The sequence below is a fragment of the Hippocampus comes genome, unplaced genomic scaffold (assembly GCF_001891065.2).
Source record: "Hippocampus comes isolate QL1 unplaced genomic scaffold, H_comes_QL1_v1.1 scaffold207, whole genome shotgun sequence".
NCBI lineage: Eukaryota > Metazoa > Chordata > Actinopteri > Syngnathiformes > Syngnathidae > Hippocampus > Hippocampus comes.
Window position 1 is genome coordinate 1,025,112 of NW_017805146.1, and position 22,443 is coordinate 1,047,554.

Genomic DNA, 22,443 nt, shown 5'->3' on the forward strand with positions numbered 1-22,443 from the left:
GGTGCGCAGCTGCCCCAGCCGGAGCGCTCTCTGCTGCGCAGCGCGTCGACACGCAATCTCGAGATGGAATTCCCGAACTGCGCGAACCTGCAATCACCATCGGCGTCGTCTGTTGATGATGTTTGGAAATGCTCTGTAATTATGCGTCTGGGCGAGGAGACACAAGAGGTTCTCAAGTGGAGCTTTTGTGGCTGCCAGACCGACTGTTCGTATGCGTACCCCTCCGCCAGCTCCCATCAGCTTTTGCTTCTGAGAAATGAAAAATGCATTTACCCGAAAGCTCGCCACGCTCGTCATCATTCTCCTGCGTTTGTGTTATTTGTTCTTTGGAGGGAGGTGCTCCGATGACAGTAGTTTGCCTTTGTTTGCGGAGAGTCGTGAGAAATTCATGCCCGCCCGCAGAATGTGGAGAATCATCGATATTGATAACCCAGAAATAGAAGACAAACTATGACCCCCAAAAACTTTGATCAACTCCTCTTACAGGCAAAACTCCTGGACATAGACACATCTTAAACAATTCCAACCCAAATGACTACTTTCCTACATCCAATCTTTTGGCACCACTTACCATTTGTAATAACTAAGGACGCCAAACACTTTGTCAAGAAAGCAGAACTCAGAAATGGACTTAAAATGCCAGTTTCTTCGTGTCCCGTCAACTGCAGGTCGCTTCCCGGAGAACTTCTCCATCATGGCGCTGGTGAAGGCCCACGCCGGTCTCCAGGCCTTCCTCCTCTCCGTCTACAGCGAGCAGGGCGTCCAGCAGCTGGGGATCGAGCTCGGCCGCTCGCCCGTCTTCCTCTACGAGGATCAGAACGGCAAGCCGGCCCCCGAGGACTACCCGCTCTTCAAAGGCGTCAACCTGGCTGATGGCAAGTCAGTAACCAGCGCCGTTGGGGGGGCAAGGGGTGTGTGTGTGTGTGTGTGGGGGGTTATCTTGGGAAATTTTGAGCGCATGCAAGTGTATCGACAGCAAAGGTGGAACTCGTAAGTCTCTGAATGGTCCAGTTTCAAGTAGGTGTTGTTGGGGGAAGAGGCAAGCCCGAGTCATTTTTGGGGTGACGCCAGTCAAGTCTTCCAATCTTGCTCTGACACATCTTCTGCTCTACGTATTTACACATTCGATAATTTGCACTCCGTGACTGGGCAGGAGCAAGCGCCCGGATAGTTTTTCTTTTGAGCCTCGCCACGTCAGGCGTTTATTTGCCCTTGGCTTCCTTCTTCCTCACGCCTTGCAGGTGGCACCGCATCGCCATCTCTGTGTCCAAGAAGAACGTGACACTGATGCTGGACTGCAAGAAGAAGATGAGCCGAGCTTTGCCCCGCAGCAGCAACGCCGAGGTGGACACCAACGGCATCACCGTATTCGGAGCCCGACTGCTGGATGAGGAAGTGTTCCAGGTCAGAAGCCGAGCGGGCTTGGGGGATGGGGATGGGCGGTGGGGGGGTTGAGGGCTTCCCTTCTGATCTTTGTCCTGGCTGTGCGTCCACGCAGGGAGACATTCAGCAGCTACTGATCGCCTCCAACGCTCAGGCCGCCTATGACTTCTGTGAGCACTACAGCCCCGACTGCGACTCCCCCCTGCCCAAGACCCAGGCGCAAGACCCCAACACATATGTGAGTAGCACCAGCAGATGCACCACTTGAGTGTTCCACCGGCACCGTGCCGCCTCGGATGTTCACGCGCTTCGGCCGGCCCAAAGATGGAACACGCTGAAGTCAAACGAGATCACTTTCAGTATCTTCGGGGACAGGAGTGAGCTCCTTTTATCGACAAAAGTTGAATGGAGGCCGCCGGATCGCTTCCTGCTTGTCGAAGAGGTTTCATCTTTGATCCAGAAGGTTTCTTCTGTTCTGAAAGTGTCTCTGGTGGCTTTGTCCCCCGGGGATGGTCGCACTCTCAGGGTGCAGAGTCAGCAGTTGCTGTGCGTTTTCAAATGTCCAAATTCAGAGAGGAGCGCTGGCTTGAAAGAGATTCTCAGCTGGTGGGTCGCCAACCCATTTCGGCTGGGTTGCGACTTGATTTTTTTTTCCCCTCTTTTTTCAGAATAGTACCGCGGCGTACCAAGTTACAGCATAGAAGAAACAATAGTCAAGAAGCATCAGGAAATGTTACGTAATTGTGCTCTAGCCACCAGCGCCTCTGCAAACAAATACAGTGCAGCTCAGCAATATGCTTTTGGCGGCATGTCAAACTCATTAGAAAACGTACTCTACTTTTCAGCGGCTATTTTGAAACAAATGAGATGCTTTATGGTCTCGTCGACCTTGAAACAATAAGAAGCGAGTCCTGGGCTTGCAAAAGTTCAGAGCCGCTGTTCTAAATGACCAGAGGAACTTTATGCCACAACTCATCATCTCGATCGTCTCCATCCATGGAAAGAGCGGCCCCCGAATGAGCCGTCTTTCCACAGGCAGGTTTGAAAAACTCCAGCCGCACTCGGCGACAACAAAAACAACCTTCACGTGACCACGAGAGGCCAAATCTACCAGAGACAAAAACAGGGAGGAGCGGGCCCCACTTTTACAAATCCAAGACAAAAGATGAAACATCTTCACTCAAGAAGAGAGCAGTTGCCTCCCTTCGACTTTTGCCGAGGACCGTGGTCACTGTGAACGTGGACAGCCATCGAGCTCCTCTTCCTTCATATTTGGAATGACAGCCGATGTGAGAGTCCACGTCAAAGCCTCAGAAAGTGCGCAAAAGCAATTTCCCAAAATGTCCAGTTATGGATCAACAAATCAATGAGGTTTTTCTTGATTGCTTGTCCCCCCTCCCAGCACCACCGTCACCGCCCATTTGTCAAGATTTTTTTTTTCAGACATGCTCTGCTCTGAGAAATGACAAATAAAATCAGTAGGTTTTTTTCATTCTCCTGCTCCACCTGCCTTCTGACCCCCCCATCACACACATTCCTCCCCATACCCTCTTCGTCCACCCGGCCCATCAGTGCTTTGATGAGGAATAGGACCACCACAAATAGCCCACAGATGAAGAGGAAGCAACAGGCGCGCCAACCCCTCAGCTCAACGATTTAACGAAGCTTTTTTGTTTTATTTTGTTTTGTTTTTGTCACTTACATGTCATGTGTGTTGATGTGGCCACATGACCGGGTCGTTGCGGCGGGGGTTATGGGCTTGGCTAAACTGGGCGTGTCGCTCATTTCAAATGTAAACCTACTGATGGATTTCCTCCGATCCAAATGTAGTTCTAGAGAACGCTTCAAAACCACGGGCGGATGAACAAATTAAAAGCCAGAGAAAACACAGAACACCAAAGAGATGGTAACTGCGTGCGCGGCCACTTAAGTCCAGCGCGCTCGGAACGAGGCCGCACAGATTGCCATTCGGAAGGTCAAGCAACAACAACGAAGGTCATCTCGATGTATGCTTTTCTTATATTCCTTCCACCAATCCGAAACGAGACAAGACCAAACGGAAAGACTTGGCGGAAGCAAATCTGGAGTCATGCTCGACACGCGACCCAAATACGCCTTTCGTAACACTCCCGTTACGGTGTTTCTCAGGAACAGCAATGACTGATCCTGGGCGTGTCTAGTCGACGACAAGGTACTTTGCCGATGTGGATCACAACGATCGGTCTAAGCGGAAGTTACACTCTGAAAATAGGAGAGTTTGTCATTCTGCATCATCGCCGCTTGAAGCCCCTTCAGATCTCGTACGCGTCACATATGCTTGTCAGGTTGATTTTGTCAGCGTGCGTGCTTTGGCTGACTAATGAGGAGAGATTGTTTTGTTTTTGGTTTTTTGTGGGGTTTTTTTGTTTTGTTTTTTTTAAACCCCCGCCTGTAACAGCCACACCCTCTGCGCCTCCACCCAACAACTGGCTTGGTTTTGATCAGGCCAGCGATGCCGCTTTGTTGTTTCATGTTGAGAATGGCATTACTGGAGAGATCAGTCACTGGGGTCAATGATGGGCAATTGAAAGTCCTACGTGCTCCCGATTGGTTCAAAACGACAAAGGAGGACTCCGCTGTATCCAGTAATGCCTGTGCAGTGTCACTAAATCATCCAAGACCTTTGCCATCTTGATGTCATTGTTTCTCAACACAGCCACTCTTGTCTTTCTCTCCCTTTCTGTCCCCCCCTCCCAACCCTATGCATCGCCTTCTCCTTTCTGTGTCTTTGCCACGCCGCTCGCACACATTCAACATCGCGACCGATCTATAAACTCGGACATTAGAAGAAGAACGGGAAGGCCACCCACGCCAAAGCCGCCTCCGTCAAAGCCAAGCCCACCCCGGCTAAGCCAGCCAAGGGCGGGAACTTCAAAATAGTCAAGCCTCCCCTACCCAACAAAGGCCCCAAGTCTTCCACAGCCAAGCCACCCAAATCCAAGGCCACCGCCAAGCCCACCGCCACTGCCGTCTTCTTGTCCAAGACCACGTCGGCGACGAAGGTGAAGACCACGACTGCCCCGGCGAAGAGCGCGAAAGCATTTGCTGAGAAGAAAACCGTTGGAAAAGCCGTCGTGGTGAAAACCACCCAAGCTTCAGCCGAGGTCAGAGGAAACGCAAAGGCGAAGAAAGCCGGAAATGATAAAGCCGCGTCTAAGACCAACGAGAAAATCACCGTCGAAGTGAAAGGAGTCAAAGTTCACGGCAAAACTGAGAACAAAGTTAGCGGTGAGGCTAAAGCCAGTAGCAACGGCAAAGTTACTGTGGTAGAAAAGAAAGGTGCCAAAACTGAAACCGTGACAAAAACCAAGACTGTTGTCCAATTAGGGAGGGCTACTGCGAGTGCGTCAACATCCGCGTCCAAAATAGAAGCTAGCAAAGCGCCAAAGGCCACCAAAGCAGCCAAGGCAGAGCCCACAAAGGCGTCCAAAACTTCAGCGGTCAAGTCAGAAGTCAAGGTGAAAACGGCGGTGTCCAAAGTCCCCCTCGTCAAGCCCGCGCTCAGCAAATCCATGAATGCGGTGGTGGAGAAGTCGTCCGTCCTGAAGAAGGTCCTGACCACTGCAGCTCCTGCCCGGCCCACTCCCCCGAGACCCACCAAGTCTAAGGCGGCGCTGGACCTGAACATCAAGTCCCTGCACAAATCTTTCCCACCCTTTGACAAGACTGCGGCGGGTGGCACCGGAGTTGCAGCCAAGAAATTTGACAGCGGTTACCAACAGGTACGACTCTGGTTTGGGTCGCAATGTCCTTCCTGTGACATCTGGAGGTCAGCTTCTGTCACCTTCCTCCTTCTGCGGTGGACAGTCTGACCTTCGGGATGCTGGGCTCTCTGTCGATATATCATATGCTCTTCGCGGTGGGGGCCAGCTTGTCCATATGATATGACACGGCGGTGCACAGTGAAGCATGGCTCACTGAGCGCTTTCCTTCCTCCCCCCGAGCTGCGCAAACCGGGACCTCCCTGTCAGGAAGTGAATGCGGCATGGACTGGCGCTAAACGCAAAGCGAGAGCCGGGACGACGCACGCGGTGCCACACTCCACGCGATACCACTCCAGCTCGTGCTGTCGTGTTTTGTGTTTGCCTTTTTTCCAACGAGCTCTTTCCGTCTGCTCATGTGAATGAAGCAGCCCCTCACGCCAAGCTCCGGCAGTTTTGACTTCCTCCGTGAAGCCGACTCGATTCATTCTTTGCAGTGAATTTGTGGAGATCTGTTCTGTGAGACTGCTTTTTTTTTTTAATGGTGGGTTGTTTTCTGGTGGTCAGCGCAGCTAACAGCATCCCGAAGCATCAGTTGTGATGTTTTCTTCTCCCGGGATGCGCGTCAGCTTTCGTAGAGCAACGCCCGCTAACACACCCCGTCACAATTGTCCTGCCATACCGTGAAAAGAAATGTCCCCTAAGTCTTGGCGACTCCCTAAACCTCGCACGGGGCGTGGTTTATAGTCGGTGGCTGGCTGACATTTCTTTTCCGTGATATTTGTCAAACATGTGAGTTGCCACCGAGACGACCGCAATGCTGTGTTGTGTTCTCGTCTTAGAACTCACAAGCAGACATTGAACTAACCTTCGCTCTTCCGGTCAAATCTGCTTACTTCCTCCCTGCTCCCCCCTTTTCTGCCTACTCGACCAATCAGGATGTAGACACTGAATATTCCGAGGCTGGCAACACCCCCACAGAGACCGATTATTTCTATGAGGAGACGCTGCCGGAACCCGAGGGTGAGCCGGTCGCACAAGAAGAGAGCCCCACGCAGGTAACGCACACTCACGACCTCGCCGAGGATAAGATCCGACTTAAGCGCCTAAATCTTCACTAAACAGTGAATTATCGCAACATCATACTAGCTATGGTTGTTATAACTCTCTGTCCCCCCATCAATGGATTGGCCCTCTCGGAATCTACCACACTGAAAGTTACTTTGCCACAAAAAAATAATGTTCACGGCGTCACGCCAAACTAAAAAGTGACGTGTCATTATGCGGGATGACACATGAAAAGGTGTCACTTTTGTTGCACCTCCCAACTCCCCGTGACAGGACAGGAACCAAAGATCTCCTGATGCACACGGTCCCAGTTCAATACTCTTTGCCTTGTCGACTTAACCTGTTTTGCAAGAATTTGCTGGCCAAACCCGCTGATGAGATTCCTTGCAGTGAAATCTGCAATTCAGGAGCGCATCAGTTAATGGAAGCAAGCAGGGGGCGGTCGCCGTCACGCCAGTCTTGTAGTTTACCCTGCCACTTGCCGCCGTGTGTGTGACTCACATCTCACAAGCGTTTTCTTGGCGCTTCCGCCGCCACACGATCCCGCTTGGCGAGAAGCCTCCCCTTCCGAGGACCATGCGCCACATTTACATTTTAACACGGGCGTCCCCTTTTTCCTGAACACCAAGACTCGCTTTGATGGTCATCTCGGAGGGGGATGACTGCAAACGTCTTGTGACAAAAGGGGAACCCAATGTGGGCGCATTGGCGTTTTGAGCCAAGCTCTCCGTGAACTCGAGCACATCCGCTGCCCTCGGTGTGTGTTTCTCGTAGTTCACTGGTTTCATCATTCACTTTTCACCCAACAAAGCCAACTCTGCGAAAAATATTCACATCAGCAGCCAAACACAAGGTCTGCAGAGATGCTTGACTTGTGTTCAAATGAGGTCCCTGCACGAATCCACTTTGAGGGGAAGTCATTCCACGAGGGCACAGTGTTTCCCTCAGCTGGTGTCATGTCAGCTTTCCACTTTTAGATTGAAGGCACGTTTGTGGAGCCACACACACACACACACACACACACACACACACACACTTTTTTTTCATATACACGCTAAGCTCCAAAGACGACTGGGGGGAAAATGTGTGTTGGCAATGAGTCGGTCGGGTGTCTTTTGTACGTGTGTGCCTCATTTTACAAGGTAAGACTCATTTCTTGCTCCCTTTCTGTCACTCACCTTTCCTCCTGACAAACACCGCTCCTCCTTACCACCGGCCTTGCGGTTCATCTTGCCCTCCTTCACGGCTCCCTCGGGCCCCCAAAGCAGTCACAGGCGCCGGAGACGGCTCTGGCGGAGGAAGAGGTGGATTCGACCGCGACGGACGGTGTCGGTGAGGAGCACTTCACCGAGGAGTATGTGACCGGCGATGTGGGCCTGAGGGAATACGACTATTCCTATCGGGACTACGGCGAGCACGTCCCCGAGGCCCGAGAGGTGGAAGGCGACATTGGCCCCGCCCTGTCCGCTGTGACAGACGAGGCAGGCGTAAGTCATTTTGCTTCAGAGGCAAAAAAACCCCCCAAAACAGTCATTTCAACCACCTGTGATTGGCAGGATTTGTCAGATGCACTTGCTCTTGTCATGACACAAACTCTCATTACAATGCAAATTTGCGATAGAGTTCCACTCTTGTCCGCACTTTGTGTTCCTCGGTTTTGATTTTGCTCACGTTGGAAATATTCGGCAAAAAGAGTTCTCCAAGAGTCAAGGTGATAATCCTGCACCACACGGCGAAGTCCTCTGGCAAGCCCTCGCCCTCACATTGCTGGTTGAAATGTGTCTGCGGTGCATAAAGAACCATTCAAGAGCATGCCAAATTCGCGTGCCGCCGCCTATTGGCGATGCTTTTGATGTCAGTGACTTTGCCGTGTACAGCCGCTAAGAGGCAGAACGGTCGGCGCAGGAGCAGAAGTTCCTCTTCCCGGCACCGGCAGGTTTTTGCTCACAAAGTCACTGTCGTAGTTTTACTCGCATGACGTCCGTGCGGCACCTCGCCATCACTTTTCCCACTCAGTTGCCGGTATGAACGTTAGCGTCTGTGATATGTGCCCTGTGTTTGGATGGCCCCAAGTCCAGAGAGTAGTCAGCATTGTGAGGCTGCAGCTCCCCGTGAGGCTGAACGGGACAAGTGGTATAGAAAATGCACGGGTGGATTCCTCTTTGCATGTTCGATTACGACTTGGTGTGGCGAAAGCTTACTATCTTAACCGTGGTGCGTTGTCGGCCACGTTTATGTGTTTGTCCTCAGGCGGCCATCAGAGGACAGAAGGGTGAGAAAGGAGAGCCAGCCGTGCTCGAGCCTGTGAGTGGACCCACAGTCACTGCCTTCATTCTGGGGCGGGTTGAATTCACACTCACCTTGATTGCAAAGTTCGACTCTGGGTTTTGTCTGAACCAAAACAGGAAACCATTTGTGTTTATTTGATGGCTTGAGCAAATTAAGACCTTGAGGGAGGGGCGGGGGGGGGGGGTGTGAATCGCTTTCTGTCCATCCAAATATGGGTTGATGTTCTTCTCCGCAGGGGATGCTGATCGAGGGACCCCCCGGACCTGAAGGACCTGCTGTGAGTTCATGACCTTCGATCCTTTTCCTACAAAAAGTGCTTCTTTTCAAGTCTTCCGACTCTCTATCGCCCTCTTAGGGTCCTACTGGCCCTCCAGGGAGCTCCGGTCCTCCCGGCTCCGTCGGTGATCCTGGTGAGAGGGTAAGTTTGAGCACGGACATTGGTTGTGTGGTTCATCATGCACCCGGACTAAGGCGCTTGCTCCATGTCACAGGGCCTTCCTGGCAAGGCCGGTCTGCCCGGTGCCGATGGAGTGCCCGGACCACCCGGATCCTCTGTGATGCTGCCTGTGAGTTCATCCCCCAGCAAATGCTTGACACGTGTGTTTCTGTGGCGTGATGACGGAGCCAGGCCTCTGCTAGGACAAGCCAAGTCCTCCTGCGGTCCAAATGAGTGTTTGCCTTTTGACTTTTACAGTTCCGCTTTGGCCAGAGTGGAGGAGATAAAGGTCCCGTCGTGTCTGCTCAGGAAGCCCAAGCGGCCGCCATCTTGTCTCAGGCCAGGGTGAGTGGCGTTTGCTGCACGGCTACGTAATCACATGCGCCGGAGGGACAAAAGCATCGAGACCCAGAAGTCAATCGGTCACAGGCATGATGGGAACATTTGGGGCAAGTATGTTTCAAGGGAAACCCCTTTGCACCAAGCAAGCTCCACGAAGGAATGTTTGCATGAGTTTGGTGCGAAGAATGAGCCCATCGAACATCTTCTGTGAGCTCATGTGAAGATCGCACAAATGGACAAAAACATCCTCCAACATCTTGATGGGAGTCCTCCCAGAAGAGCAGAAACTGCTCCAGTTACAAAAGCACCAACACATTTCCAATTCCTTTCGGTGTCTCGCTACTTTTTCCACGCACAGTTTCCCATCGGTGTGATTTAATGGCACGTCCTCAGTTGTCGTACGTGTATATCAATGACAACCTGTCGACTGCAGATGGCTCTGAAAGGACCTCCTGGACCAATGGGTTTCACCGGACGTCCCGGACCCCTGGTATGACCCCTCACCTCCAGAGATTGTGTTTGATGCCAGGATGCAAGCGAATGCAAGTCTAACGACAGATGATGCACGTGTCCTCCTTTAGGGGAACCCAGGAAGTCACGGTCTAAAAGGAGAAAGTGGAGACCCTGGTCCTCAGGTAAGAAGAGTCAGAACTAGGCGGTGAAACATTTGACATTTTGAGAGCGGCATCCTGAAACTGCTTGCGAACTCGCTAGGGACCGAGGGGAGCTCAAGGTTTGATGGGACCACCGGGCAAAGCGGGAAGGAGAGTGAGTATTGAAGTTGTCGGGGTCGCAGGCTTGACAGCGCTCCCTTGCTAACCGCCCATCTCCACCAGGGTCGTGCTGGAGCTGATGGAGCCCGTGGAATGCCTGGAGAGCCCGGTACTAAGGTAACGCTTTTGAACTCTCCCAAAGTCTAGAAGAATCTGCGTGGCGGCTCACATCTTGGATGTCTTCTCAGGGTGATCGCGGCTTTGATGGTCTTCCCGGTTTGCCAGGTGACAAAGGCCACAGGGTAAGCCTTTCCTCCTGTCCGCCTTTCCTGCAAGTTCAACCTTTGAATCTTCTTGGGCTAATTTTTGTCCTCGCGGTTCACAGGGGGACACTGGATCAATGGGACCCCCCGGACCTCAAGGAGAGGACGGCGAGAGGGTAGAGAGACATTGCAATCTGAAAATCGGGTCAAATCAGAAACACTTTTGTCATTCTCGGCATTCTCCTTCCGTGTTTCCTCAGGGCGACGATGGTGAAGTCGGACCCAGAGGTCTCCCCGGTGAAGCAGTGAGTAGCTGAGTGTTGTCCTCGTTAGAGCACGGACCCTTGTAAACCTCCCTCTTTAGCTTGTCGGTTTCAATGGATCTTTGGTAGAAGAACGTGCAGAGCAGTAATGGCGACCTGATGTTTCTCGCTCTTCGCATTCTCTTAGTGCAAAGCTCATTTTAGAAGCTGTAATTTGTGGTGCTCTCAGCGCATGCAAGATTGTTTTGTTTTTCTTTTAACGTCATTTCTGTTCCCTTTCCCCCCGCCACCCTTTCCTTCTAGGGACCTCGTGGCTTGCTCGGTCCCAAAGGTCCTCCAGGAATTCCCGGACCTCCTGTGAGTCACAACAGTTTTTATTTTACTCCTGCAACGGCACTGAAGCCTCCCTGAACTGGGTTCTCTCCTTCTCTTAGGGTGTTCGAGGAAACGACGGGCCCGTTGGTCCCAAGGGCAACCTGGTCCGTGTCTTGTCATCTCCTCACTTTAATTCTCCCTTATTCAATCGCGCGTTGACCTATTTAAGTCTTCTTCTGATCTCAGGGTCCTCAAGGAGAGCCTGGACCTCCAGGTCAGCAGGGCACATCTGGAACTCAGGTAAGACATCGAACCCTCTCACTTTTTATCCGTAGTCGACACTTTTAACCTCTGTGTGTTTCCGCACAGGGAATGCCAGGACCTCAGGGAGCCATGGGACCCCCAGGAGAGAAGGTAAGATTGAGGAAAGAGAGTTTTTTTTTGGAGTGACACTGGTTTTTGACCAGATGCCAGTCAATCACGCAGGTGATCCGTCCGAGCCCGTCAAGTGACTGTGACTAACCGTTCTACTTCCAAGCGTTAAACATGCAAAGTGTCATCGAGGCCATTCTTACTTCCTGCAGGGGCCCACAGGAAAACCAGGTCTGCCGGGAATGCCAGGCGCTGACGGCCCCCCTGTGAGTTTCTGTTATCGATTTGTGTAGTTCCACCTGAATAGTGTAATCAACACCACCGTTGTTCCACCCCAGGGTCACCCAGGAAAAGAGGGGCCCACCGGCACCAAAGGAAACCAGGTAAGTGACACCGAATTGGCGCATCCGTCGCACAAACACTTGTTACCGGAGAAACATCTCCGGAGCCAAATGCCAGTTACCCTTGACCAAATCCACATCCCGTACTTGTCTGCAGGGCCCCAACGGCCCCCAGGGAGCTATTGGTTATCCTGGCCCTCGTGGCATCAAGGTCAGTTCAATGTGGCCTTTTGGTCCGTGGTGCTTTCGAGTGTTGGTGAATCTTCTGATGCTTTGTGCTCACAGGGCGAACAAGGAATCCGAGGACTGAAGGGCCACAAGGGAGAGAAGGTGCGCGCGTGATCATCTCTTCCTGAGTAAAACTCTGCTCGTTACATACAAAGAACGGCCGTATGAATGAACATCTTGGTGTCTCTAGGGAGAAGATGGCTTCCCTGGAATTAAGGGAGACTTTGGCGTCAAAGGAGAGAGGGTAATTCAATAGGCCCTTTTCCCACATTCCGAGTTGTGTATCTTCCATACGCTCCGATTCACTGAAGCGCATTCATTCTCGTGCTGCCAGGGTGAGATCGGTGTGTCGGGCCCCAGGGGAGAAGACGGCCCAGAGGGGCCAAAAGGACGAGTCGGGCCCCCTGGTGAGCTCGGTCCCCTCGGTCCCATTGGAGAGAAGGTAGGTGGTGGTGTTCACCCCGAAGGTTGATTCCCTTGCGCCACGTTTGAATTTCAAAGTCAAGCGATGGTCACCTTTGCAAGCATTTGATTAAGTTGTGCGACCGTTCATGAAAGAGAGACCATCATGTGGTTGCAGGGCAAACTTGGTGTTCCTGGACTTCCTGGCTATCCCGGAAGACAAGGACCCAAGGTAAGAAGATCAGGTCCAAGAATTTTGTTAGCTTGCCGAACTCATATGTACTGTGCAGTCGTTTGAGCCAATCTGATTGTCTCGTAGGGATCTCTAGGATTCCCAGGATTCCCTGGCTCAAATGGCGAGAAGGGAGCAAGGGTAAGGAGTGCCAGACCGCTGGGGTAATATCACACTTTGGGTGCATTTCCATTATTTGTGACTCGGTTGTTTGTCTTTCAGGGTCTGGCAGGCAAAGCGGGACCAAGAGGACAAAGAGGACCAACGGTAATGCTGGTTGATCCTTCACAAAAGTCCACTTTGTCTCTTGTCATTTTTTTTCCCTAAAATTTCACCGTCTGCATCCTTTCTTCATCAGGGTCCCAGAGGCCAGCGAGGACCACGAGGTGCCACTGGAAAGCCAGGCGCAAAGGTTAGTTGTTGTTGGGCACAGCTACTTCCTGTACGGCCGGGATTTCCTCTATTTTGAAGACAAAACACTTGCCATTCCTTTGTTCACTTGCTGTTTTTTTTGTTCCTCTCATTTTTCGACAGGGAACTTCAGGAAGTGACGGTCCCCCAGGTCCACTTGGAGAGAGGGTGAGTTCGTGTTTTTCGCCAAATGGTGCTCTTCTCATCTTGTGTCGATCATCCATCGACCTAATATGATTTTTATGTGTCACCAGGGACTGCCCGGGCCTCAGGGAGCCAACGGTTTCCCCGGACCAAAGGGACCTCCTGTGAGTGAGGGTGGTGGATCGTGGCGCGAGACTAGCAATATCCGGCTTAGTCTAAAGGCTTTTGCGTGTTTCCTCACAGGGACCACCAGGAAAGGATGGGCTGCCCGGGCACCCCGGACAGAGAGGAGAAGTTGTGAGTTCAAGTCTTATTTGTTTATTTATTTTAGGAGGGCAAAATAAGGCCCTGGCAACATCAAATCACTGGATTTCTTTTGTTTAGGGCTTTCAAGGAAAGATGGGTCCACCGGGACCTCCTGGAGTCGTCGGACCTCAGGTGAGTTGAAACATGTGAGTTGAGACATGACTTGTGGCGTCCTTATCCGTGCTTCTCAACCATGATTCTTCTCCAGGGCCCATCTGGAGAGACCGGTCCTTTGGGCGAGCGTGGCCATCCCGGACCACCAGGTCCACCTGGAGAGCAGGGACTTTCCGGCCCCTCGGGCAAGGAAGGCACAAAGGGAGACCCAGGCCCCCCTGGAGGTCCAGGTAAAGATGGACCTCCTGGACTGAGAGGCTTCCCTGGAGAGAGAGGACTGCCTGGGACCCCGGTGAGTGTCAAATGGGCCATACCACCACCGTATTATTGTCCAGTAAGTTGAACTCCTGTGTGTTTTTCCTTCCAGGGCGGTGGCGGACTGAAGGGAAGTGAAGGACCTGCCGGACCTCCTGGACCTGCTGTGCGTTTCAGATCAGAGAAAGCATTTCACTGTTTACATGAAATGGCAATATATTTAGACCTTCTGCTGGGAATCTACGTAATGATGTTGACCTGTAGTCTGTTAAATAAACCGTCTATAGGGATCGCCTGGTGAGAGAGGGCCTGCTGGCACTGCCGGACCCGTCGGACCCCCTGGTAGACCAGGCCCACAAGGACCCCCTGGTAACGCTGGAGAGAAGGGTGTCCCTGTAAGTGTTTGTCGATTCAGTCGAAAGTGTTTGACTCTGTCATGTGTTTTTCATGCGTCAGTCATCATTATTGTCACTCAGGGTGAGAAAGGCCCAATCGGCCCTTCGGGTCGGGATGGAGTTCAGGGTCCAGTGGGTCTTCCGGGCCCAGCCGGATCACCAGGAGGACCCGGAGAGGATGGAGACAAGGTCAGTTGCACAGAGTGAAGAGGGCGGGGTTTTGTAAGAATGCATGTCGAGAACGATCCTGGTTCAGTCGATTCGTCCTTTGTGTGGCTTCTCACGTTGCTGCCATTGCAGGGTGAGGTGGGCGAACCTGGACAGAAGGGAGCCAAGGGTGGAAAAGGGGAGCACGTGAGTGAATCTGAACCACAAAAAAGAAAAAAAATGTCTGAGATGAGAGCATTTTGTTCATCATTCTTCTCTCCTAGGGACCTCCTGGTCCACCTGGGCCGATGGGTCCCGTCGGCCAACCTGGTCCCGCCGTGAGTAGCGTTCTTTTTCTTCCTGTTATCCTGTCCAGCGGGTGGTAGCAATCGTGCTTTTATTCTCCGTTTGCAGGGTGCTGATGGAGAGCTGGGACCAAGAGGCCAACAGGGGCCTTTTGGTGCCAAAGGAGACGAAGGATCCAGAGGATTCCCCGGTGCCCCCGGGCCCATCGGACTGCAGGTAAACCAATCGCGATATGGTTAGGTCTGGCGATCTTTGGAGGTCAGCTAGCCGAATACATCTTTCAACTCTGACCCTCAGGGACTGCCTGGACCACCAGGCGAGAAGGGAGAGAACGGAGACGTTGGACCTCTGGTGAGTATAGAGGACTGCAGTCAAAGGAGACATGATGAATAATGCTGGACAATGAAACATGCACATCTCCACAGGGACCTCCAGGACCCCCAGGACCCCGTGGCCCCGCTGGACCCAACGGTGCTGATGTGAGTTTGTAGCTCTGATAAAATGGACACCGGATTTTCATGGACAGCACTAACGGCAGACTGAAACTTTACCATGTTCACCAGGGCCCTCAAGGTCCTCCTGGAGGTTTGGGTAATCCTGGACCAATTGGAGAGAAGGTAGACACATTTTGAATTCCCACTTGGGTGCGATGGAGGTGCATGAGATTTTTTATTTATTGATTTTTTTCAATTGACCATGAAAAACCCGTTCTGTACGGTCCGTAGGGAGAGCCTGGAGAAGCTGGACCACCCGGAATCGGAGGAGAACCAGGAAAGAAGGTGGGCTCTTCAAGTGGTAATGGAGAAAGAATGATGCTTAAAAAAAAATGGTTCTGCTCACCTGTTGTCAGGGTCCTCGAGGTGAGCGCGGAGAGAAGGGAGAGGCCGGACAGCCTGGAACCGCCGGCGCCGCCGGAGGACGAGGACGGCCAGGGGATGACGGTCCTAAAGGAAACCCTGTATGAATCCTTCACTGAGCTGTGCCTTGTCATTTGTTCCATTTTCAAATCTGAAACTGTGTTGGTTTTAGGGTCCAGTTGGCTTCCCCGGTGATCCTGGTCCCCCCGGTGAGGTTGGACCCAGAGTGAGTGTCCAGTTGGTTGATGTCTCTTGTTGATTATTTGCTTGGTTGGAGAAAAGAAGAGAACCAAAGAGAAAGTTCCAACAATACTCTTTTTCCCTCTCAGGGTCAAGATGGCGCCAAAGGAGAGCAAGGAGAAGATGGGGAACAGGGAGAATCTGTACGTCCAAAGCTTAAGATATGATTCACGACAAGCCTTTTGAAGTAACTCACTGATGCCGATCCTCCTCTCCCGCTGCAGGGCTCTCCTGGTTCCCCCGGCGAGAACGGACCTCCCGGTCCACCCGGAAAGAGGGTACGATCACCACTTGCAGCTTCCATGAAGCATCGCATCGACTTCTTGAGATGTCCTGAATGTCGTTTGCCTGTTTGCAGGGTCCTGCTGGAACAAGAGGACCTGAGGGGCGACAAGGAGAAAAAGGAACCAAGGTTAGTCCACAGTCCAGTCATTTAGATAGATATAAAAACAGCGACATCCAGTGGTCACTTTTATCACAACACTCTCAACTCGGTCATGCTCATGATTTACCGTCAAACTCTTTTCTCTGTTTATTCCTTTATTTATTACATCTGTGTTTGTACCCTCCGTCCAGGGCGACACGGGTGCCCTTGGGCCCCCAGGCAAGACGGGTCCTGTCGGTCCTCAAGGCCAACCAGGAAAACCAGGAACTGAGGGTCTGAGAGGTCTCCCAGGATCAGTGGTCAGTCAAAGATGGGAGTTTGTGTATCAGGGAATGCAGATTTTCTGTGTGTGTGTGTGTGTGATGAGTATGTTTATTTATTTCAGGGTGAGCAAGGATCTCCCGGCCCGGCCGGACCAAAGGGACCACCTGGACCTGTTGTAAGACCCCAGCGTCCTGGTCTTTTCTGGGAAGATCGTCCTTTTACAGTTCTCTAAATTGAACTCTGGTCTTCCTCTGGGTCTCTTCTCCAGGGACCACCGGGTTTGCTGGGTCTGCGAGGAGACCCTGGTGCAAAAGGAGAGAAGGGACATCCAGGTCTTATTGGCCTCATTGGACCTCCGGGAGAGCAGGGAGAGAAAGGAGACCGAGGTCTGCCCGGACCTCATGGGACCAGCGGACCAAAGGGAGAGACTGTAAGTCTGACAGGGAAATTTGTGGGGTTTGATGCTGATGATGAGGACAGTTCTGATGAGTCGTCTGCTGCTGATTCCAGGGAATGCCCGGTGGCACCGGACCCCTCGGCCCGGCTGGTCCCCCTGGTCCTCCTGTGAGTGGTAGCACTTCTCCTTCTTCGTTTACCCTCGTGTAAACCGCTTTGAAATTTCAGAAGCAAACACTGTTGTGACATATTGTCCGTCGAGCAATGCAATTTATGGCGCTTTTGAATGATCTGAGGGCTGACCTTGGAGACAGTCACAAGAAGGAGTCATGCCAGGTCACAGATGACCAAACTTCCTTCAATTATACATTTCCCAGCTTCTGGGTGATTTCAGAACTCGGTGCTGGCTTCTCCCTGAGCAGCTTTTCAGCTTCTGTGCGGTTGTTGTCTTCCCCAAAATGATCATCGCGTAAGATTGCTTTTCTGGAACATAGCCATCAATTTTGGTTGCCTCTTCTCCCCATAATTCCACTTGAAAACTATCGGAGTTCCACCATTGCGCCACAATCTGAAGTCAATGATGCGCCACGCCCGCCAACAGCCTGCACACGTTGTTAAGATTAAACACAATATGAAGGGAGACCGCTGCTTGGGATCTTAGTATACCAAGTCCCTCATCTCAGAGTGATACATTTTGGGCTGAGACCTTCTCACACTTCCTGTCGTCTTCAGGGTCCTCAAGGAGTCAAAGGAGCCAAGGGTGCCTCTGTGAGTATTGTATTTCTATGTTGGTGAACAAATGGAGGAGGCGGTTCAATTCTTCCTGACTCTCTCCTCCTCCTCCTCCTCCTCTGCTTGTGTTTAGGGAGGATCTGGTCCCAAAGGAGAAAAAGGTGTTCCGGGACCTCCAGGACTTCCTGTGTGTAATTTCTCTCGCATTTTCAAAGTTTGAACATGGAGGAGGACTGACTCTTGAGTCATCTTTTTTTTGTTTTGTTTTTCCCCAATCAGGGCCCGCCCGGCGAGGTCATCCAGCCGCTCCCCATCCAGAGGAGCCCCAAGTCCAAGCGCTCCATCGACGCCAGCCAACTGCTCCCCGAGTTCGACCCAGAGATGCCCGCCTCTGACACTGCCGGCGCCGAGTTCTATATGGCCAGCGAGGGCATGGAGGAGATCTTTGGTTCCCTCAACTCACTACGACAGGAGATCGAGACCATGCGCTTCCCGATGGGAACGCAGGACAGTCCCGCAAGAACCTGCCAGGATCTCCGCCTCAGCCAACCTGAGCTCCAAGACGGTAAGGAGACTCTCTTCCCCCGTGCTGCCTCTCATGAAACCTCGCTTTGCTCCGGCCTTATGTCATGATTCATATCCACTCCCTCTAAATCCCCCCCCCCCCCAAAAAAAAAAAACAGGAGAGTACTGGATTGACCCCAACCAGGGCTGCTCCAGAGATTCTTTCAAGGTCTTCTGTAACTTCACCAGCGGTGAGACGTGCCTGTATCCCCACAAGAGCATCAACGCGGTCAGTCCCGTCCCTCGCGGCACACATGGTGGTCATGATCAGTTGGTGTTCGGATTAGGAAGGGAACCCAAAAGTTGGGACGACTATTGGCGCAATCGGTCATTTTTCTCACGCGATGTGCTTGTGATGGCAGGTGAAGATGAGCTCTTGGGAAAAAGAGACACCAGGTTCCTGGTACAGTGAGTTTGCGACAGGCGGCAAGGTCAGTCCCCCTCCAACATGAAGGCCGCGTTCCAAGTGGCCCTCAACATCCCCACCATCCTCAACTACCTCCTTCCTCCTCGCAGTTCTCCTACGTGGATTCTGATGGCGAGCCGGTGGGCGTGGTCCAGCTGGGATTCCTGCGCCTTCTGAGCGTGGTGGCCCGGCAAAACCTGACCTACCACTGCCACCGCTCGGTGGCCTGGGCCGACCAGAGTGCCAACAACAACCACGAGAGGGCGCTGCACTTCCAGGGCGCCAACGAAGAGGAGCTGAGCTACCAGACCAACCCGTACATCAAAGCTCTGGTGGACGGATGCTCTGTGAGTCAGGAATTGAGAGAATCGACCCGTTGTGGGTTTTTTTTTTTTTTCGAATTATCAAAGACACTTTAGAGTGCCGTAAACCTCGTTTTTCAAAACACCAACGACATATTTACAATACACATTTTAGATGCCAAGAAAGTATCTTTTTTTTTTTTTTTTTTTTATCGTGGAGTTCTTGACTTTGGCTGACTCCAAAGTCAAGTACGTTCCTGATAGATTGATTATTTTTTGTTACCATACATTCCCTTATTATTAATGGTATTGTGAATGGTGACGGAGGCACAAATGACTGTTTCAAAGTGCTCTTGAGACAAGAGAGGCTTGCTAGAAAGCATCTTTTTTGCTCAGTGGGACATCGATATGGCAATCATCTGTCTGAACTTCCTCTTGCTGCCCGTGTCTCTGCAGTATCGCAAAGGCTTCGACAGGACGGTGCTGGAGATCAACACGCCACAGGTGGAACATCTTCCTCTGCTGGACATCAAAGTGTCGGACTTTGGGGAGAGCAACCAACAGTTTGGATTTGAAGTGGGACCTGTGTGCTTCCAAGGCTAATCTCTCACACACACACACACACACACACACACACACACACACACACACACACACACACACACAAACACACATGCACGTGCGCGCACTTAGAGACACCTACATACAAGCCATTCATGCTCAGTAATTTGTAAATTAACTTGTAAATGGTATGTAACACACGCACGCACACACACAGGGATGGTCTTGCGTGAGCAACGCAACATCCTCCCCACAACCAATGGACGTCCAAAAAAAAAAAAAAAAAAAGGTTCAGAAGAGGTCTCGGAGGGAAGGACCATCGAGAGGGAGCGGTTTCTTTCCGGTGGCACAACATCATAAGGGGCGGGCGGGCCCTGATAGGCTCCCTTTGCCCCTCCCCCTAGGCCACCCTCCCTCCACCCACCTGCCATCTGCCCCTCCACTCCTCCGTCACGCCGCCTTCGCTCCGCCCCTGCCGTCTCTCAGTTCTTCCACGTGATAAAGAACCACAGACTTCTTGAAAAAGGTCTCCAGCTTGTTAGCGTGATCGCATCTTGTGCCCTTCACCTGGCTGCCACTTGGCATCCTTGGGAGGCGGGGGGGGGGGGGGTTCCTCCTACCAACTAAATGTGGCATGATGCCATCCTCGCTGAATAAAAATCTTTGTTTTCCTGAGAGAACGCGTGTGGCAAAAAGTGCTAATTGTGCCAACAATTTGACTCCGTTTGTCTCCTCTTATGTCATCGAGCCTCCTGCTGGGCAAATGTGCATTACACTCCATTTGTACAGACATAGTGATATTCTATTGTATTTATTGAAGAACACAACGGGGTGCTTTGACATTTAAAAAAAAAAAAGGAAAGAAAGGGAAAAAAACGGAGCGCCAAATATTCCTGCCGTCGCATGTGGTATATTTCATTTGTATTTATTTCTGCACGGGCCCCCTTTCGGGAGACCGGACCAAAGAATCTGCGGCTATGCTGGATTGTGTTTCCCCCCCCGGACTGTCCTGTGCTGTTCAATGTTGCCTCCATTCCAGTGTGACCATTAAAAGGTGACTCTCTTCACCTCTGTTGCCGCTGCTTTTGACTTTCACGATCGAAGCGTTCACACTGGTGCGAGAGACCACAGCGGGCAGGACGTGTTGGCAAGAGGGAGACGGAGGGGCAGGGTACGAACGCCCTGCCCGGCCTCACCAGTCTGTCTCAGCCTTTTTGTGGATTTTTCTGTTTTTGTTTGTTCGATCTTATTGCTGTTGATTTTGGTTTTAAATGTATCAGGGACATGGGCGGGGAAGGCCAAGAAAACCTAAAACGAAATTAAAAAAAAAAAAAGATGTCCTTCAGAGAGGATGACCTCAATTTCTAGTTTGTTTTTATTGAGTTGAAGACATTTCATCGTGGAGGGGCATTCGGGGAACTAAGGTGCTGAAAAGGAGAAGTATTATTTTACAATGTGTGTAAGTATTTAATTCCTGTAATATATAATCTATTGTAAAAGGAACTTGGTGCCTGTTGTTTTTCTTCCAAACGTAAGAATAGCAACGCCTGCATTACAAAGTTTGGCCACAAGGTAGCACTGCTGGTGACCAGAAGTTCACCGAAGATCTTTTTGTCCTCTTGGAGGACAATTTTTCAACAAAACGCACGGAAGACTGTGCACGCTGACATGAATACTGCCTTAAGAATTTGTGGAGTTGATGTTAAGTTATTCATTTCAATGGTTAATCGCTCCGCATACTGGTCGTTGCTTTTCTGTTTCAAGTGATTTGAAGTTTTTGTGATCAGTTTTTCATGCCTATGATGCTTTGCTGTTTAATTCTTGGCTGCCTTTTTTTAAATGTTTGAACAACACGTAACGAAAGCCTTCGCGGAAGGATTTTTCTCCTGCTGGGCAAGGACCATCGAAACAAGGCAGCCCAAAAAGCCGAAGACCCAAGATAGTGGAGTCTTCTTGTCAACAATGTGCAACAGGTGCAGGTGAGCGTTACCGACCACTTCAGTTCACATTTCATGACAATTCCACACATTCGGCTAAATCACTGCGTTTGCGGCGGAGTGCACGCTGAGCACGTGGCTCCGTCGCGTCTGCGCAGCCACAGACAGACTAAGGAATTTACTTTCCCAGTTCCAACTCGTCCAGAGGATCATAAACACAACGACAAAGACCAACATGGTGAGACAGCACCTGATAAAGGTACCCAGAGAGTTGTATTTTTTCGGTGGGACTGTACTTGTAAAGTTGAGAGCCACTTCAGTCGAAGGTTTGTCATTGCTATTGGTCACCAGTAGACGGCGCCATTACGTTTCGTAAAGACCTTGTCAACACCGTCGACGACGGGCGCGATCCTCTTGCGAGTTTGCGGTCGAATTTTACAATGATTCTTACTGCTGTTAGCTGACATTGGAAAGCGAAATCGGGTTTATTGTTTCCCCTTGCCAATGGCGGGCCCTCTGCTGGAGTTTGAGACCAAAATGTTTCTGACATGTTGATCGATATACAGTGAATACTTTGAGGGGGAAAAGTTATCGGGGCCCTCAGAAAGTCATCCGATGTTTCCTCCCCAATCTGAAACGAAGTTTGATTTCACCGCGATCCTTTGGGTTTTGCAGGTTCTTCAGGCCCTGGCCCCGTTGGGACCAGCAGAGAGCACTCGCAAGCATCCAGACGAGACTTGCGTCTCAACTATTCCAGCGGAGTTGCCCTGATCAACAAAGCATCTTGAAACAATGAATAAAGTTGGCTTGCACGTTTTGGTAGTGTGCGTAATGGATGTTTTATTTGCACTTTATTCACGATCGCCAAGAACAGGTGTGTCAAACATACAGCCCGCAGGCCGGTACCGGCCCGCAAGGAGGTTTGATCAGGCCCGCAGGATAATTTAAAAGTAAAAAAAAATGCACAAAAGATACGGAATGAATATTTTTAATAAGGTGCAATTCATGGAATATCCGCAAGGGGGACACACTGTTTTGCTCAGAGGAATAGACAACATTGTTTTGGTCAGAGAAGAAGAAAACAGCAGCCTAAGTCTGTCACTGAGACAGACCCAGAACAGCAGACGCTATCAAGGGCATGTGAATACTTTATTCTTTACACATATTATAATGTGTAGGCGTTTTTAGCCGAAAAAAACGACCATGTATAGTAAGGCGTTTACTATACTTGGTCATGTTTTTCGGCTAAAAATGCCTGACTAAACATGGTCGTTTATTTCCTCTAAAAATGCCTGACTCTACATGGTCATTTTTTTCGGGTTAAAACGCCTTAC

At 51.2% G+C, this 22,443-nt stretch overlaps 1 protein-coding gene across 4 annotated transcripts in view; it reads left to right on the top strand.

The window, feature by feature from the left end:
* Positions 1-20,565, top strand: part of col11a2 (collagen, type XI, alpha 2) — a 28,831-nt gene extending 8,266 nt beyond the window's left edge. The window contains exons 3-65 of one of the 4 annotated variants that reach the window (XM_019867738.1): positions 669-879; positions 1,242-1,404; positions 1,499-1,621; positions 4,209-5,144; positions 6,062-6,181; positions 7,457-7,678; positions 8,442-8,495; positions 8,716-8,757; positions 8,836-8,898; positions 8,972-9,046; positions 9,175-9,261; positions 9,692-9,748; positions 9,840-9,893; positions 9,973-10,026; positions 10,095-10,148; positions 10,220-10,273; positions 10,357-10,410; positions 10,495-10,539; positions 10,801-10,854; positions 10,932-10,976; positions 11,059-11,112; positions 11,182-11,226; positions 11,397-11,450; positions 11,523-11,567; positions 11,683-11,736; positions 11,811-11,855; positions 11,944-11,997; positions 12,088-12,195; positions 12,334-12,387; positions 12,475-12,528; positions 12,610-12,654; positions 12,746-12,799; positions 12,922-12,966; positions 13,053-13,106; positions 13,186-13,239; positions 13,327-13,380; positions 13,457-13,654; positions 13,730-13,783; positions 13,905-14,012; positions 14,094-14,201; positions 14,313-14,366; positions 14,444-14,497; positions 14,574-14,681; positions 14,763-14,816; positions 14,891-14,944; positions 15,029-15,082; positions 15,191-15,244; positions 15,316-15,423; positions 15,495-15,548; positions 15,652-15,705; positions 15,787-15,840; positions 15,921-15,974; positions 16,139-16,246; positions 16,333-16,386; positions 16,480-16,641; positions 16,722-16,775; positions 17,340-17,375; positions 17,473-17,526; positions 17,619-17,904; positions 18,023-18,132; positions 18,266-18,334; positions 18,420-18,656; positions 19,068-20,565. In XM_019867738.1, coding sequence (XP_019723297.1) covers positions 669-879; positions 1,242-1,404; positions 1,499-1,621; positions 4,209-5,144; positions 6,062-6,181; positions 7,457-7,678; positions 8,442-8,495; positions 8,716-8,757; positions 8,836-8,898; positions 8,972-9,046; positions 9,175-9,261; positions 9,692-9,748; positions 9,840-9,893; positions 9,973-10,026; positions 10,095-10,148; positions 10,220-10,273; positions 10,357-10,410; positions 10,495-10,539; positions 10,801-10,854; positions 10,932-10,976; positions 11,059-11,112; positions 11,182-11,226; positions 11,397-11,450; positions 11,523-11,567; positions 11,683-11,736; positions 11,811-11,855; positions 11,944-11,997; positions 12,088-12,195; positions 12,334-12,387; positions 12,475-12,528; positions 12,610-12,654; positions 12,746-12,799; positions 12,922-12,966; positions 13,053-13,106; positions 13,186-13,239; positions 13,327-13,380; positions 13,457-13,654; positions 13,730-13,783; positions 13,905-14,012; positions 14,094-14,201; positions 14,313-14,366; positions 14,444-14,497; positions 14,574-14,681; positions 14,763-14,816; positions 14,891-14,944; positions 15,029-15,082; positions 15,191-15,244; positions 15,316-15,423; positions 15,495-15,548; positions 15,652-15,705; positions 15,787-15,840; positions 15,921-15,974; positions 16,139-16,246; positions 16,333-16,386; positions 16,480-16,641; positions 16,722-16,775; positions 17,340-17,375; positions 17,473-17,526; positions 17,619-17,904; positions 18,023-18,132; positions 18,266-18,334; positions 18,420-18,656; positions 19,068-19,214 — 5,981 coding nt within the window. In that variant the 3' untranslated portion in view covers positions 19,215-20,565. The remainder of the gene's footprint in view (positions 1-668; positions 880-1,241; positions 1,405-1,498; positions 1,622-4,208; positions 5,145-6,061; positions 6,182-7,456; positions 7,679-8,441; positions 8,496-8,715; positions 8,758-8,835; positions 8,899-8,971; positions 9,047-9,174; positions 9,262-9,691; positions 9,749-9,839; positions 9,894-9,972; positions 10,027-10,094; positions 10,149-10,219; positions 10,274-10,356; positions 10,411-10,494; positions 10,540-10,800; positions 10,855-10,931; positions 10,977-11,058; positions 11,113-11,181; positions 11,227-11,396; positions 11,451-11,522; positions 11,568-11,682; positions 11,737-11,810; positions 11,856-11,943; positions 11,998-12,087; positions 12,196-12,333; positions 12,388-12,474; positions 12,529-12,609; positions 12,655-12,745; positions 12,800-12,921; positions 12,967-13,052; positions 13,107-13,185; positions 13,240-13,326; positions 13,381-13,456; positions 13,655-13,729; positions 13,784-13,904; positions 14,013-14,093; positions 14,202-14,312; positions 14,367-14,443; positions 14,498-14,573; positions 14,682-14,762; positions 14,817-14,890; positions 14,945-15,028; positions 15,083-15,190; positions 15,245-15,315; positions 15,424-15,494; positions 15,549-15,651; positions 15,706-15,786; positions 15,841-15,920; positions 15,975-16,138; positions 16,247-16,332; positions 16,387-16,479; positions 16,642-16,721; positions 16,776-17,339; positions 17,376-17,472; positions 17,527-17,618; positions 17,905-18,022; positions 18,133-18,265; positions 18,335-18,419; positions 18,657-19,067) is intronic. The other 3 variants (XM_019867739.1, XM_019867741.1, XM_019867740.1) reach the window with 3 other exon arrangements.
* The last annotated feature ends 1,878 nt before the right edge of the window (positions 20,566-22,443 follow it).